This window comes from Melospiza georgiana, chromosome 8 (genome assembly GCF_028018845.1).
Source record: "Melospiza georgiana isolate bMelGeo1 chromosome 8, bMelGeo1.pri, whole genome shotgun sequence".
NCBI lineage: Eukaryota > Metazoa > Chordata > Aves > Passeriformes > Passerellidae > Melospiza > Melospiza georgiana.
Window position 1 is genome coordinate 6,273,713 of NC_080437.1, and position 12,465 is coordinate 6,286,177.

The window sequence follows — 12,465 nt, forward strand, 5'->3', positions numbered from 1 at the left end:
CTGAGGGAGCTGGCAAGGGGCTCAGCCTGGAGCAAAGGAGGCTCAGGGGGGACAACTTGGACAGCAGCAGCAATTTCTGCATGGAAAGGGTGCTCAGGCCTTGGCAGGGGCTGCCCAGGGAGCTTTGCCGTGCCCAGCCCTGCAGGTCTTCTGTAAATGTGTGGATGTGAGGACATGGTTTAGTGGAGGGCTTGGAAATGCTGGGTTAAGTGTTGGAGCTGATGAGCTCAGAGATTCTTCCCAACCTGAATGATTCTCTCCCTGACTAATAAAAACTTTAGGTAATCAGTCATAACAATCTGAAGGAAAAATACAGATCTCTCATTGTGTATCAGTTTTACAAAGTACAGGACAGGGAAGATTCTGCATGTCTTGAAAGACACATGAGTTTTACCTCCTGCCACTGGCTGCTACATCCACGACTTCTAAATCATGGTTTTGTTTTCCAAGCAAACATTTTCCTGGAATTATTGTGGGATTAATATTATGGATCATGGGAGCCTCATGCTTTGGTTCAGTGGGGTTTGCTTCTCATGGTGTTCAGCTGCTGTGTCCACCCCCTTGTCCCAGCCCCAGCTGCTCTGGGTTTGGATCCCTGACTCCTGCCTGCATCCCTGCAGCTCTCCCCCTGCTGTTCCACTTCATCCTCAATTCCCCTCGCATCCGACCTTCACAAATAATTGCTTTCAAACAGTGACAGGTTCACAAGAAATTCTCTTAAATCAGAGCCTCCACTCTGCTTTAGAAGCAGGAGCACAGCAGGTGTTCCCAAAAAAGCCCATTCTGGAAAAGCCACAGGAATCTTCCAATACACAATCACTTGGTGAGCTGTATAAAAATCCAAGCTGGCAGAAGTCACTAATTCTCTGCTGCTGGTCCTGGATACATCATGGAATTGTTAAACACTTGGAAAACCACCTGTGGGAATTTATCTTTCTTATTGGTACTTAAATGTTTAGGTAAAATATTTAATTTTTAATTAGATAGGGTTTTTTTAAAATTTAATTTTTAGTAAAACAGGATGTTCTGTTTCTTTTGGACTTATTCACATTTCTCCCATCATATCCAGTTTATGAATTGATCTTTTCTCCCCCTGATCCCTTTTCTGTCAGATCCAGAGCAGACTCTTGGCTGGCAGAAGGGTGGTTGGGACTTGTGCCTTTCCAGTGAGGAGAAAATCATTGCTAAAGTGTCCTCTGACCATGGCAGGAAGAACCCTGAGCCATCCCTCTGAAATCAAACTCCAGGAGAGATCTTTATCTTTTTAGGATGCTAAAATCTGCGTGGATTTGGGTGCATCCGAAATCTCCTGAGTTTCTCCCACTTTTCCATGAAAACTTGGGAACTCCAGCTGCAAAACTCTCCTTACTCCAATGAGCTGACAGCCACTCACCTCTACCCTAAAGTCAGGGAAGCATTCCCTGGGATTTTGCTCATTTAAATATTTAAAAGCTTTTCAAGAGAAGAAAAAAAAAAGCCCTTAAAAAGCTGAGTGTGCAGGCACAGGGAGCATTTTAATGAAGTTGTTTCTCAAATGAATCCCCCTTCCCTTCCTGTTGGAAAATCTGATTTTTAACCCATCTTAACTCTATTCTGCTCTGGGTACTTCACTGGACACCTGAACATCACTAAAAAGATATTTCAATATTTTCAAAGGGTGCCAAAATGAAGAGGGACATTTTTTCTGACCATGAAGAGAGTCTGCAAAGGGAAAAGTTTATTTTTCCTGAAATTCAAAGAACCAACTGCCTCCCTGCTCAGATAAAAGCTGATTTTCATATTCTGATAGTAGTGGATTTACTGAGCGTTTTCCAAAGGGAGGAGGAAAAGGGTGTCAAAATCTTGGATAAAACTCAAAAAAGACCACAATGACACCATTCTGGGAATGACCAATACTGGACTAGTGACCAGACAAACACCCAGAGCATCACTGAGACCTGAAAAGACCCAATGACCATGGGGATACCTAAAAACAAATGCAAGGAGAAGGAAGCAGGCTCTATTGTCACCCCCTGAAAGATGTTATTGATATTAATTATATTTAATATAATTTTTAAATATAAAATATTATTTTTTTATATTCCTACTTCAGGAAAATGAGGCTGGAAGACTAGAGTGAGTTCAGAGAAAACTTCAAGTGATTAAAAGAATTAAAACATAGCCCAGAGCAGAACTTATCAAGAATAAAAATACAGAGGATGATGTGAAGAGGAGCCTAGACCTTGGTGAGACCTAGAAATTAAAAGCACCAATGGATGCTTTAATTTAGCACCCAAAGTTATAATAAAACTGATCCTGGAAAAATTAAAAAAAAAAAAGACAAAAGGCCTAATTTTTGACAGGGAACTAACCTGCAGTAACAACCCCCAAGTTGTAGTTGATTGGATTGTCTGGTGCAATTGCTTTGCTGACAGACATGTTCCAAGCAGAATTAATTTGGGGAATTAATTTCTGTTCCAAGCAGAATTAGTTTGGTTCCCAAACTTGCTCAGACTGATCCCCGTGATCTTTCCCAGCCTACAAAATCTGAATATCTGCAGAACTCTCCTATGCTGCTGTTCACCTACACTCCACCAGGAGCTCGGGAGAAGCAGCCTTTTCCAACCTCATTTCCCTGCTCTCGTTTGCAGCCTTTTCCTGCCAGGCTGCTGAGGACATGCTCAGTGCAGGAAGAGCCTGGCGGGGTTCTCACCGAGAGAAAAATCAACACCAAGGTGGAGCATATGTGAAAAAATAAAGCAAACCAAACCAAAAAAGGTTTTGTTTTTTTTTTTTTTTTTTTTTTTTCCTTTAGAAGAATAACCTGATTTGCATTTTGAAGAGCCTGATCTCCTGTGTGGAGTTGTGCACTGGCCCATGTTCCAGTCTTTGTTTTACATGAGGTGCGAGCCATCCCTTCCCTTCCCTTCCCTTCCCTTCCCTTCCCTTCCCTTCCCTTCCCTTCCCTTCCCTTCCCTTCCCTTCCCTTCCCTTCCCTTCCCTTCCCTTCCCTTCCCTTCCCTTCCCTTCCCTTCCCTTCCCTTCCCTTCCCTTCCCTTCCCTTCCCTTCCCTTCCCTTCCCTTCCCTTCCCTTCCCCTGGAAAGAAAAGAGAAAAGAGAGAGAAGAGAAGAGAAGAGAAGAGAAGAGAAGAGAAGAGAAGAGAAGAGAAGAGAAGAGAAGAGAAGAGAAGAGAAGAGAAGAGAAGAGAAGAGAAGAGAAGAGAAGAGAAGAGAAGAGAAGAGAAAAAAGAAAGGAAAGGAAAGGAAAGGAAAGGAAAGGAAAGGAAAGGAAAGGAAAGGAAAGGAAAGGAAAGGAAAGGAAAGGAAAGGAAAGGAAAGGAAAGGAAAGGAAAGGAAAGGAAAGGAAAGGAAAGGAAAGGAAAGGAAAGGAAAGAAAAGAAAAGAAAAGAAAAGAAAAGAAAAGAAAAGAAAAGAAAAGAAAAGAAAAGAAAAGAAAAGAAAAGAAAAGAAAAGAAAAGAAAAGAAAAGAAAAGAAAAGAAAAGAAAAGAAAGAAAAGAAAAGCAGACTCAAGCTCCAAACAGAAACTGTGGGAAGCCTGAAGGTCACCACTGCAGCACCAAAGCCTGAAGATCACACAGGACTTTGTGTGCATAGGAAGGAATTTCCTTGCAGGAATTTGAGTTGGAAGCTCCTCCACGGGGTGGACAAAACCCATTACAAGCTGTCATGGTGACAATGTCATGGTGACAATGTCTGAATCATGTGGATTGGGACAATTTAGCCCAAGGCACTGGACTTAAGTAGGAAGTGGCAAATTCCCAAGGAGATATTCATGCAGCAGCTGTTTCAATGGACTTTTCTGCTCCTATTACGCTGAACCAGTTTCTAACAAACCAACAGCTTCCCAAACAATCCATGGAAACAGAGGGAGATCAACAAAACCAACACTCACTTAAAAAGTTCATTCCTCATGATGGCTCTGTTGGTCTGTGGGTCGATGGCGTAGACCATGAGGTCGGACTTGGTGTAATCCTCCTCAGAATATCCATCCCCAAACCTCCGGGCTCCGATGGATTCCACCACGACCGTCGCCCCCGGGATCTGGTCCTGCACGTAGCGTTCCAAAATCCTAAAGGGAAGAGGGAGCTGGAAAGCTGCAGTGATGGATTTGGGCCGCTCACCACTGACCCCAGCCCAAATGAGGTACTGATAGGAAAAACCCATAGGGTGAGAAGGATTTTGACCTTCAGAGCACTTTTGAAAAGGAATTGCTGCTCCACATAACCTCTGAAGTGCTGAACTCCTGAGAAAAACTCAGCAGTGCTTGGAGAGGTATTCAGAAATTGTGTCCTTAAGTCCAGCTCTTTGTATTTATGACCCCAGTTGAGTTTTAAATGGCTCATGGGAATCACCACCTATATTTCACACAAAATCCCCCTGTCAGCCTTTTATTAAGTTATATGATTCCAGCACTTCCATCCCAGCCTTCCACAGGGTGCATTCCATAAATTTTCACCCAGAGAAACAACCACTTGAGCAATTTTTGGTGGGATATTTCATCCAGGCCTCCAACATCACACAACATTTCTGAGGGGGCTGCAATACCTGCTCCAAAAGGCACCAGGTTTTACAGGCAGGAGGAAATTGGAATATTGGGCTGACATTTTTACCACAGGAAATAAAATCAAATAAACTGCAGCAGGATTCCACAAGCAAGGAAAAAAAAATGGCTGATAGAATTTAGAGGTAACAACAATATCAACAAAAAACCCAGCAACAACCAGACTTGCTAATGGTTGATGAGATTTCCAACGTGGGATCAAGAAAGGTTCACTCAAAGCTGACAGAGAATTTTATAAACAAAGGCATAAATGCAAATATAATCAACTCTGTACAAAAAAAGGAGGGAGAAATAAACCAGAGCATTTGGAAGCATAAAAATTCCATCTAAACTTATAAGAAAATATAGAATTTCCTGGGGCAATTAATGTGATCAGAAAATCAAAAAGCAATAGCTGAGCTGGGAGGCAAAAGCAAGGGAACTACAGGGAATGTTGATCCATCAAGGATGCAGCAGGGTGTGGAGAAAGACACATCTCCCACAAAAAAATGACTTTAAGGTACCACTTGTTCAACACAAAACCTTCTGCAAGTGTTGAGGTTCCATTTTTACTGTTGTGTTTTTTCTTCTGACACAAGATTTCCTGATTTTTTAAGACTCCTGATTCGCATTTATCCAAGGAAAATCTCTTCTCTTTGTGTGGAAATTTAGTGGGCCCTCAAAACCCATTGTAAGCTTTTAAGCTTTTTTATAAGATCTTGAAAAATTCAAGTATGTCAGAGGCAGGTCATACCTGAGGAGTGAATATATGGAATTACTGCAGAGAAAATAGGGATACAGATTGGTTGAAACAGTGCTTGTGGAGTGGTGTCCTCTGAACAAGCTCTCCTGTTGTTTGCAGATACGGAAAACTCTGCTTATCTCTGCTTCTGGCATGCTCTGCACTGGCAGCCAAGGTGAGCACCTGTCACAGACACCTCAGCAACAATAATTCCCCCAGGGAAAACCTGCCAGGACCAAGCTGGGTTATGGAGATTACCATAAAACCCCACTAAACATGATGGGAGTGTAAGTGGCTGAAACGAAACCACAACCATTCTCAGAAGGGTGTTTGGCACAAGGTGTCAGGCAGAACAAATGTAGAAAGGACTTGCCTCCATAATTAGCATTGAATCATCTACTCTTGCTGCAGGAGGAGATGAATTTCATGGAATCACAGAATGCCAGAATCCCCCCTGTGCCCAGAGCACTGAGTGCCACCTCCAGCCCTGCCTGGGACACCTGCAGGGCTGGGCACTGCAAAGCTCCCTGGGCAGCCCCTGCCAAGGCCTGAGCACCCTTTGCATGCAGAAATTGCTGCTGCTGTCCCAGCTGAGCCTCCCCTGGCCCAGCCTGAGGCCCTTTCCCCTTGTCCTGTCCCTGTTCCCTTGTACAGAACTCTTATTACACCCAAGACAGAAATGCTCCATCAGGGTGGAAAGTTATAATGTGGGGTCACTTCTGGCAGAATCAGTAACAAGATTCCCTTTCCTCACTAATCCCTGGCATCCTGCTGGAATTCATTGCCTTTGAGAATATCTTTGTCTAAAACATTAAAACTGAAGAACAAACAGAATATTTGGGAAAGAGATGGAGTGACAGGACCCAGGGAATGGCTTCCCAGTGCCAGAGGGCAGGGCTGGATGGGATATTGGGAATTAGGAATTGTTCCCTGGCAGGGTGTGCAGGCCCTGGCACAGGGTGCCCAGAGCAGCTGTGGCTGCCCCTGGATCCCTGGCAGTGCCCAAGGCCAGGCTGGAGCAGCCTGGGACAGTGGAAGGTGTCCCTGCCCATGTAATGGGGTGACCCTGGATGGACCTTAAGGTCCCTTCCCATCCAAACCAGTCTGGAATTCTGTGATATCACTTCCTGAGAAATGTGTACATTGCAGCCATTGGCTGTACTGACATTGCAGGAAACCCCACAAAGTCCAGCAGAATAGCAGCAGTGTTCAGTTTGAAACACACAAATTGCATGTTGAGGTTAAAACAGAGAATAAAATCACATTGAAGACTGAAAAGCTGCAGCTAAAGAATTCACTTAAAAATAGGGCAGTTCCCTCTAGAGCTGTTTGAAAAATCCTTCAGCTGAACTTGTGATGCTGAAAAAACACTGTAGTGTTTTAGAACTCCTTTGGAAATGGCCACTTGCTTGCAGTGCTACTCACAGAACACAATTTTTTTTAGATTCCTGCTTTCAAGTAACAGCAGCATCCGCAGCTCTGCTGTGCTGATCAGCAGAATTCAATTTAAAATTAGTCTGCCACTTCTTAATCCCATGAGGGTTATCCCCATCGTCCCAAGTGGCGTGTAAATGGTGGAAGCAGGAGCAGAACAGGCAAAGAGCCTTTCCAACTGCTCCAAGCCCACAGGAGCTGCTCAGCAGTGAGGGAAATGCCTCCCAATGCATCCCCATGAGCACAGCTCTCACAATTCCCTGCAGTGACACTGGAAAAGAGGAGCTCTTCTGCCATCGAGGGATCCTGAGGCCCAAATGTCCCTGAAAATTCTGAGGTGATTTTTTCTCATCTTTAGATGCAGAATAAACGTAAAGGCAAAATAACACGGGGGTGTTGGTCTGTTGAGCTGTCCCTTGGATGGGGAATTCTGCCCCATGAAGTCCCAGAATGGTTTGGGTTGGAAGGGACCTTAAATCCCATCCAGATCCACCTCCTGCCATGGGCAGGGACACCTTCCACTGTCCCAGGCTGCTCCAAGCCCCAAAGTCCAGCCTGGCCTTGGGCACTGCCAGGGATCCAGGGACAGCCCCAGCTGCTCTGGGCACCCTGAGCCAGGGCCTGCCCACCCTGCCAGGGAACGATTTATTCCCAATATCCCAATATTCCCATCTATTCCTGCCCTCTATTCCAGTCTATTACTGTCCCATCTATTCCTTGGCAGTGGGAAGCCATTCCCTGTGTCCTGGCACTTCCCACTTTTGTGAAAATCTCATTTCCAGTCTTCTTGCACATCCCCTGTAAGTACTGGAAAGGGGATTTCAGAACATTTCTGAACTGGTACTTCCTGGAACGTCCCTGAAAGCAGCAGGTCAAACCCCAAAATTTGGAAAAAAGCATCACATTCCCAGCCTGCTCTCAGTGCCATGTCCATGTGTTTATATCCACACCTGAGTTTGCTGTATCCCCTTCCAGACAAGATCCTGGAGAATATAGGATTAAATTTAGGGGTTCACCCTGGCATCATAGCAAGAAGTTCTTGAGGAATTAAAAAACCTATTGTGTTTTTGGAGCACATAAAATATTTTAAGAAATAGAAAAAATACTAACCCCAAATATTCTTTCTTTCAGGACTCAGATTACCGAAGACTTGGAGTGAGCAGTGTTGAAAATTCAATATCCTGCATAATTTTTGGCCAAAATTCTATTTCCCAAAAATAACCTGGTGCAATAATAATGATAAATTTGTATTCTGAATATTTGAAAGCACAAATTTGGCAACCATGCAGAGCTGAGAGCATCCAGCCCCCACCATCAGTATCAATGCAGACTTTTCAAGTGCTTCAATTAACTCCTCAATTCTGCTCCACTTCAGCCAAATTCTGCCTGTGTGGAGTTGTTGTGGGATTAATAATTGTCAATGAAACCACTGGATTTTTAACTGGACTTCCCCAAAGAGCCAAGGACCAATTCCAGCCCCTCTGGTGCAGTCAGTGAGAGATTTGGGGGGATACACTGGAGCCCCAGCTCCCAGACTCCTTATTGCAACATAAACAGAGCTCAGGGAAGGGTCTGCTCATCCTGTGGTGCCTAGGGTTTATTCCAAGCCTAAAAACATCACTTTTTTATAAAACAGCCTTTCACAAACATTATTTTTCTATCACACATATGTTCAGCAGCACAGAGACAATTCCCTATGCATAGAATAGGATAACATATATAATATTTCATAATAACATATATAATAGAATAACATATATAATATTTCATAATAATATTATTAATAGTATTTAGAAAACAACCCAGAGCCAATGCCTTTATATCCACTTATCCTAATCCCATAAAAGCAGAGAATTAAGGCTGGAAAAGGCCTTGAAGATTCAAGTCCCACTGTCACCCCAGCACCACTACAAGCAGATTGGTTTGCACACCAGTAAGGAAATTTGCTTTCTTACACACTGCTGAAGTTGCTTTCTTCTCTTTGTGCTCATCGTGTAAAATCCTGCCCTCCAAAATCCCTACACACACTCCAATTTTTTTATTTCAGCCTCATTTGTCCCGATTACAGAAGGAGCATTGCGCTCATCCAATGAATAATACCCAGAGACATCTCCCCTCTGACCCCCAGGACAATCTCCAGATCTCAGCACAAAAGGGCTTTTCCTGCAATTGTCAGCAATTCCTGAGGAGAGAAAGCAGGAGTTTACAACTCTATCCACTGCATTAGAGAGCTTTGGAGAGCTCCATTAGCACAACAACCCCGGGAGTTACGGAGAGCAGGAGCTTGCTGAACCGCGGCTTCCCAGCTGCCAGGGCCAGCAGCAAGTGGAAAAGCTGGACTTATGGAAGCTGGGGTCTCTATTACCCAACTTAATAAAGGTGGCCTGCAGTTATTAATCATCCTGATTGCTCAGGAGAGAGGGTGGAACAGGCTCTGTGAACACTACACCCAGTAGTAGTGGACACATTTTCCCAGCAAAGCCAGACCGGCTGGACATGAAACAGGAGACAGCCAGTTAGTGACAAATGTCCCCCTAATATATTTATTTCATCAGATTTTATCTAACTCAATCAATTCTGTTATTATCTAATCTATTCCTATTCTAAACTTGCAATTTAATCTGGAATGAAACATTACAGTGTGACAAAGTGATGAGAAAAAGGGGAGGGGAGGTGGAGTGGAGGGGCAGGAGCGAAGTGACCCCAAAATGTTCCTGTCAGAGAGTAAAGGGTAAAGGACAAAGCAGCTACAGCGGGACCTGTGACTCAGGAACCTTTCAAAAAGGGCAGGAAACCAAGTGCCACCTGTGGAGAGGGCTCAAGGGCAAGGTCACTGCCACCACCCCAACAGGCACACAGTGCAGTCAGCTGTAATTAGACTTAATTCAGTAATTATCTGGCAAAAATCATACGGTGAGCATGGGAATGTGACTTCTCATGTGGGAAAAGTAACAAGACTGAGTGATTTATACCCTGCAGCTGAGATGAGCTGATTTTTTACCCGTTCAGGGACTGAAGAGAAAAAAAAAAACACAACTGCAGGGAAATCATCCACGTCTGAAACACTTCCCTGAAGTGTGTGTTCCAGCTCCCAGATATAAAATTTATTGTCTCATATACTATGATTAGACATAAAATCTTATGTGATGCACAATGTACATGTGCTGTACATTATGATCTATAATTTACAGCAGTATTTACTGCTGTAGTATTTTATAACATCTCTTTTAAGTGCAGCACAGTTTCTGTGCATTAAGTAGAGTTCCTTTGAAGAATGATGGCAGTCAGCTTTAGATATGCAAACCATTAAGTTGGAAGGTTCAGCATTCATATTCCTTAAAAACTCCTTCAGCAATAACTCCAAGAATCAGCACTTGATTCTGCATTTGGATTTTCAGGGAAAAGCCTGCCTGGCCACTTCTGCATTGTGTTAGAGGGTTCAGCATGGATCTTGTTTACCTGGGGAACTGCCCCATTCTTTTCAGAGCATAAAACTGACTAAGAAAACATGGTTGAAGTGAGGGGAGTGTTGAAGATTGCAATGCAAGATGTTTTCCATTACCATCTGTATGGCAGATTACCTTTGTCAGGTGGGCAGTTTGCCTTATCTCTCTCTTTGAGTGATTACAATCACTCCCCCCTCGGGAGGGGACATCTGCTGATAACAGACTATTGAATGTCACTGCATGACTGATAAGAATTATAACATCCCATTGGGAGATGCTCCGCCCAGAGGGAGGAGCCAAGCATTGCTACCCAGATATAATCCAGAGGTTTTTGAGACACCAGCACAGCTTTCTCCACGGGATTCCCCAGAGGAACAGCAGCTGTGTCTCCTTCCACTGGATCTTCAGAGGAACAATACATCCTTCTCTACAGACCCCCTTGCTCCAACAGAACCACCCCTGACACTGCAGGAGGGCTGCGGCCACATTTCCAATTGGACTGTCACCAGCATCTTGATCCACAGGGTGTCAGGTTGGGTTCTGACTCTGTCAGTGTTGTTCTAGTGTACTGCATTGTTTATTTTATCCTTTTTTTTTCCCTATCCCTATTAAAGAACTGTTATTTCCTGCTCCCATATTTTTGCCTGAGAGCCCCTTAATTTAAAATTTATAGCAATTCGGAGGGGTGGGGAGGGTTTACATTCTCCATTTCAGGGGAGGCTCCTGCCTTCCTTAGCAGGCAGCTATCTTTCTAAACCAAGAGAGGGAGAGACACTGGAGAGCTGCACAAGGAAGACCTGGGGATCTTGATATCCCAGGGGCAGGAGCAGAGCATTGGCAGCAGGGCAGGGAGGGATGCTGGCCCTGGGGCAGCCCTGGAGGCACCTCTGCAGTGCTGTGTCCAGCTCTGGGTGCTGAGCACAGCAGGGCCAGGAGCTGCTGGAGCTGAGCAAGGGCCTGGAGCATGTGGGTGCCCTTCCAGGCCAGGCTGAGGGAGCTGGGGCTGCTCAGCCTGGAGAGGAGCCCCAGCTGAGAGGGGCCCTCAGGCCTGGCTGGGCCTGGCTGCAGGGAGGGGCAGAGCAGGGCCCAGGCTCTGCTCCGGGGCCCAGCCATGGCACCAGAGCCACGGGCAGGGCCTGAGCCCAGCAATTGCCCTGCACAGGAGGCACAACTTGTGCCCTGGGCAGTGCCCAGCCCTGAGCACATTGCCCACACGGCCTGGGGGCTCTCCTCCCTGGGGCTGGGGCACAGCTGGCTGCACACAATGCTGCGCCCTGGGCTCTGGGATGGCCCAGCTGGATGTGGCACCACACCAGGTGCCCCCTCAGCTTCTGCAGCCGCAGCCCGTCTGTGACTCTCTGACTCTCTATCTTTGATCCAAACTCTCATTTTAAGCCACTCCACTATTCCAGTTCAGAGGAATTGATGTGATATCTCATCTGTACAGCAGTGTACAGAGGAATTTATTTCCCAAGATAGTTCTATTCCCTGCAGGATGGGAGAAGCTCAGAGCTCTCTTGGCAGTCTGGCTTATCTGACTTTAGGCAGAGCTTTAAGTGGTCACCTCATGAAAACCAAGGAATTAAATGCTCTGAGAACCACTTTGGCTGTTTTATTTCAGGAGTGAGATTCGATTATGCCTCTGGGTTGCTTCCAACAGAGGATATGCTATGATTCCATGAAATGCTGTTCTTTGCCCAACAAACAAGCACTCCCCTAAATTTCCATATTTCAAGAACACTCCATCATCTGTCTCCACCAAGTTTTCTGAAGGAGAGGAGCACACACTGAATTTTCCAAGAAGCTTCAGCCTATTTTCTCTGCCCATCCTGCAGCAGACAGAAAGGGGCCTCTCTGCAGAGCCATAATTAAAGTGGGCAAGAGAAAAGGCAAATGGGACACTGATGAGAGTATGAAAAGCTTGATGAAATTAAAGCAGTTGGAGGAAAACACTAAATGACTTCAAAAGATCCTATTGGAAGTGTCAGCCAAGACAAGTCTATTGTATTCCTCAAAAAACTCCTAAGCCAAAAATTGATGCTTTAAATCTCCTCTTCCCTGCTTTGCTCCTTTTGTATGGACCATTAACTCCCACCCATCTGTGGCTGTGCTGAGTGTGGAAAAACTGAATTATGTAATTCTTAATACCTCATAACTCCTTGTGAAAATGACAGAACCTGGTATAAGTTCCCCTCCAAAGGTGTTGAAACCACTATTTATTTTATTGTGATAAAGTCACTGTAATTCCATAAATGACTCATGTACCTCCCTCCCTAACATTCCCCATCACCAACTGTTGGCT

General features: G+C 44.9%; 1 protein-coding gene across 4 annotated transcripts in view; it reads right to left on the bottom strand.

The window, feature by feature from the left end:
- PCDH15 (protocadherin related 15) overlaps positions 1 to 12,465 on the bottom strand; it is a 638,977-nt gene that overhangs the window by 25,468 nt on the left and 601,044 nt on the right. For all 4 annotated transcript variants that reach the window (XM_058028641.1, XM_058028640.1, XM_058028642.1 and 1 more), the window contains one exon: positions 3,894 to 4,070. In XM_058028641.1, coding sequence (XP_057884624.1) covers positions 3,894 to 4,070 — 177 coding nt within the window. The remainder of the gene's footprint in view (positions 1 to 3,893; positions 4,071 to 12,465) is intronic.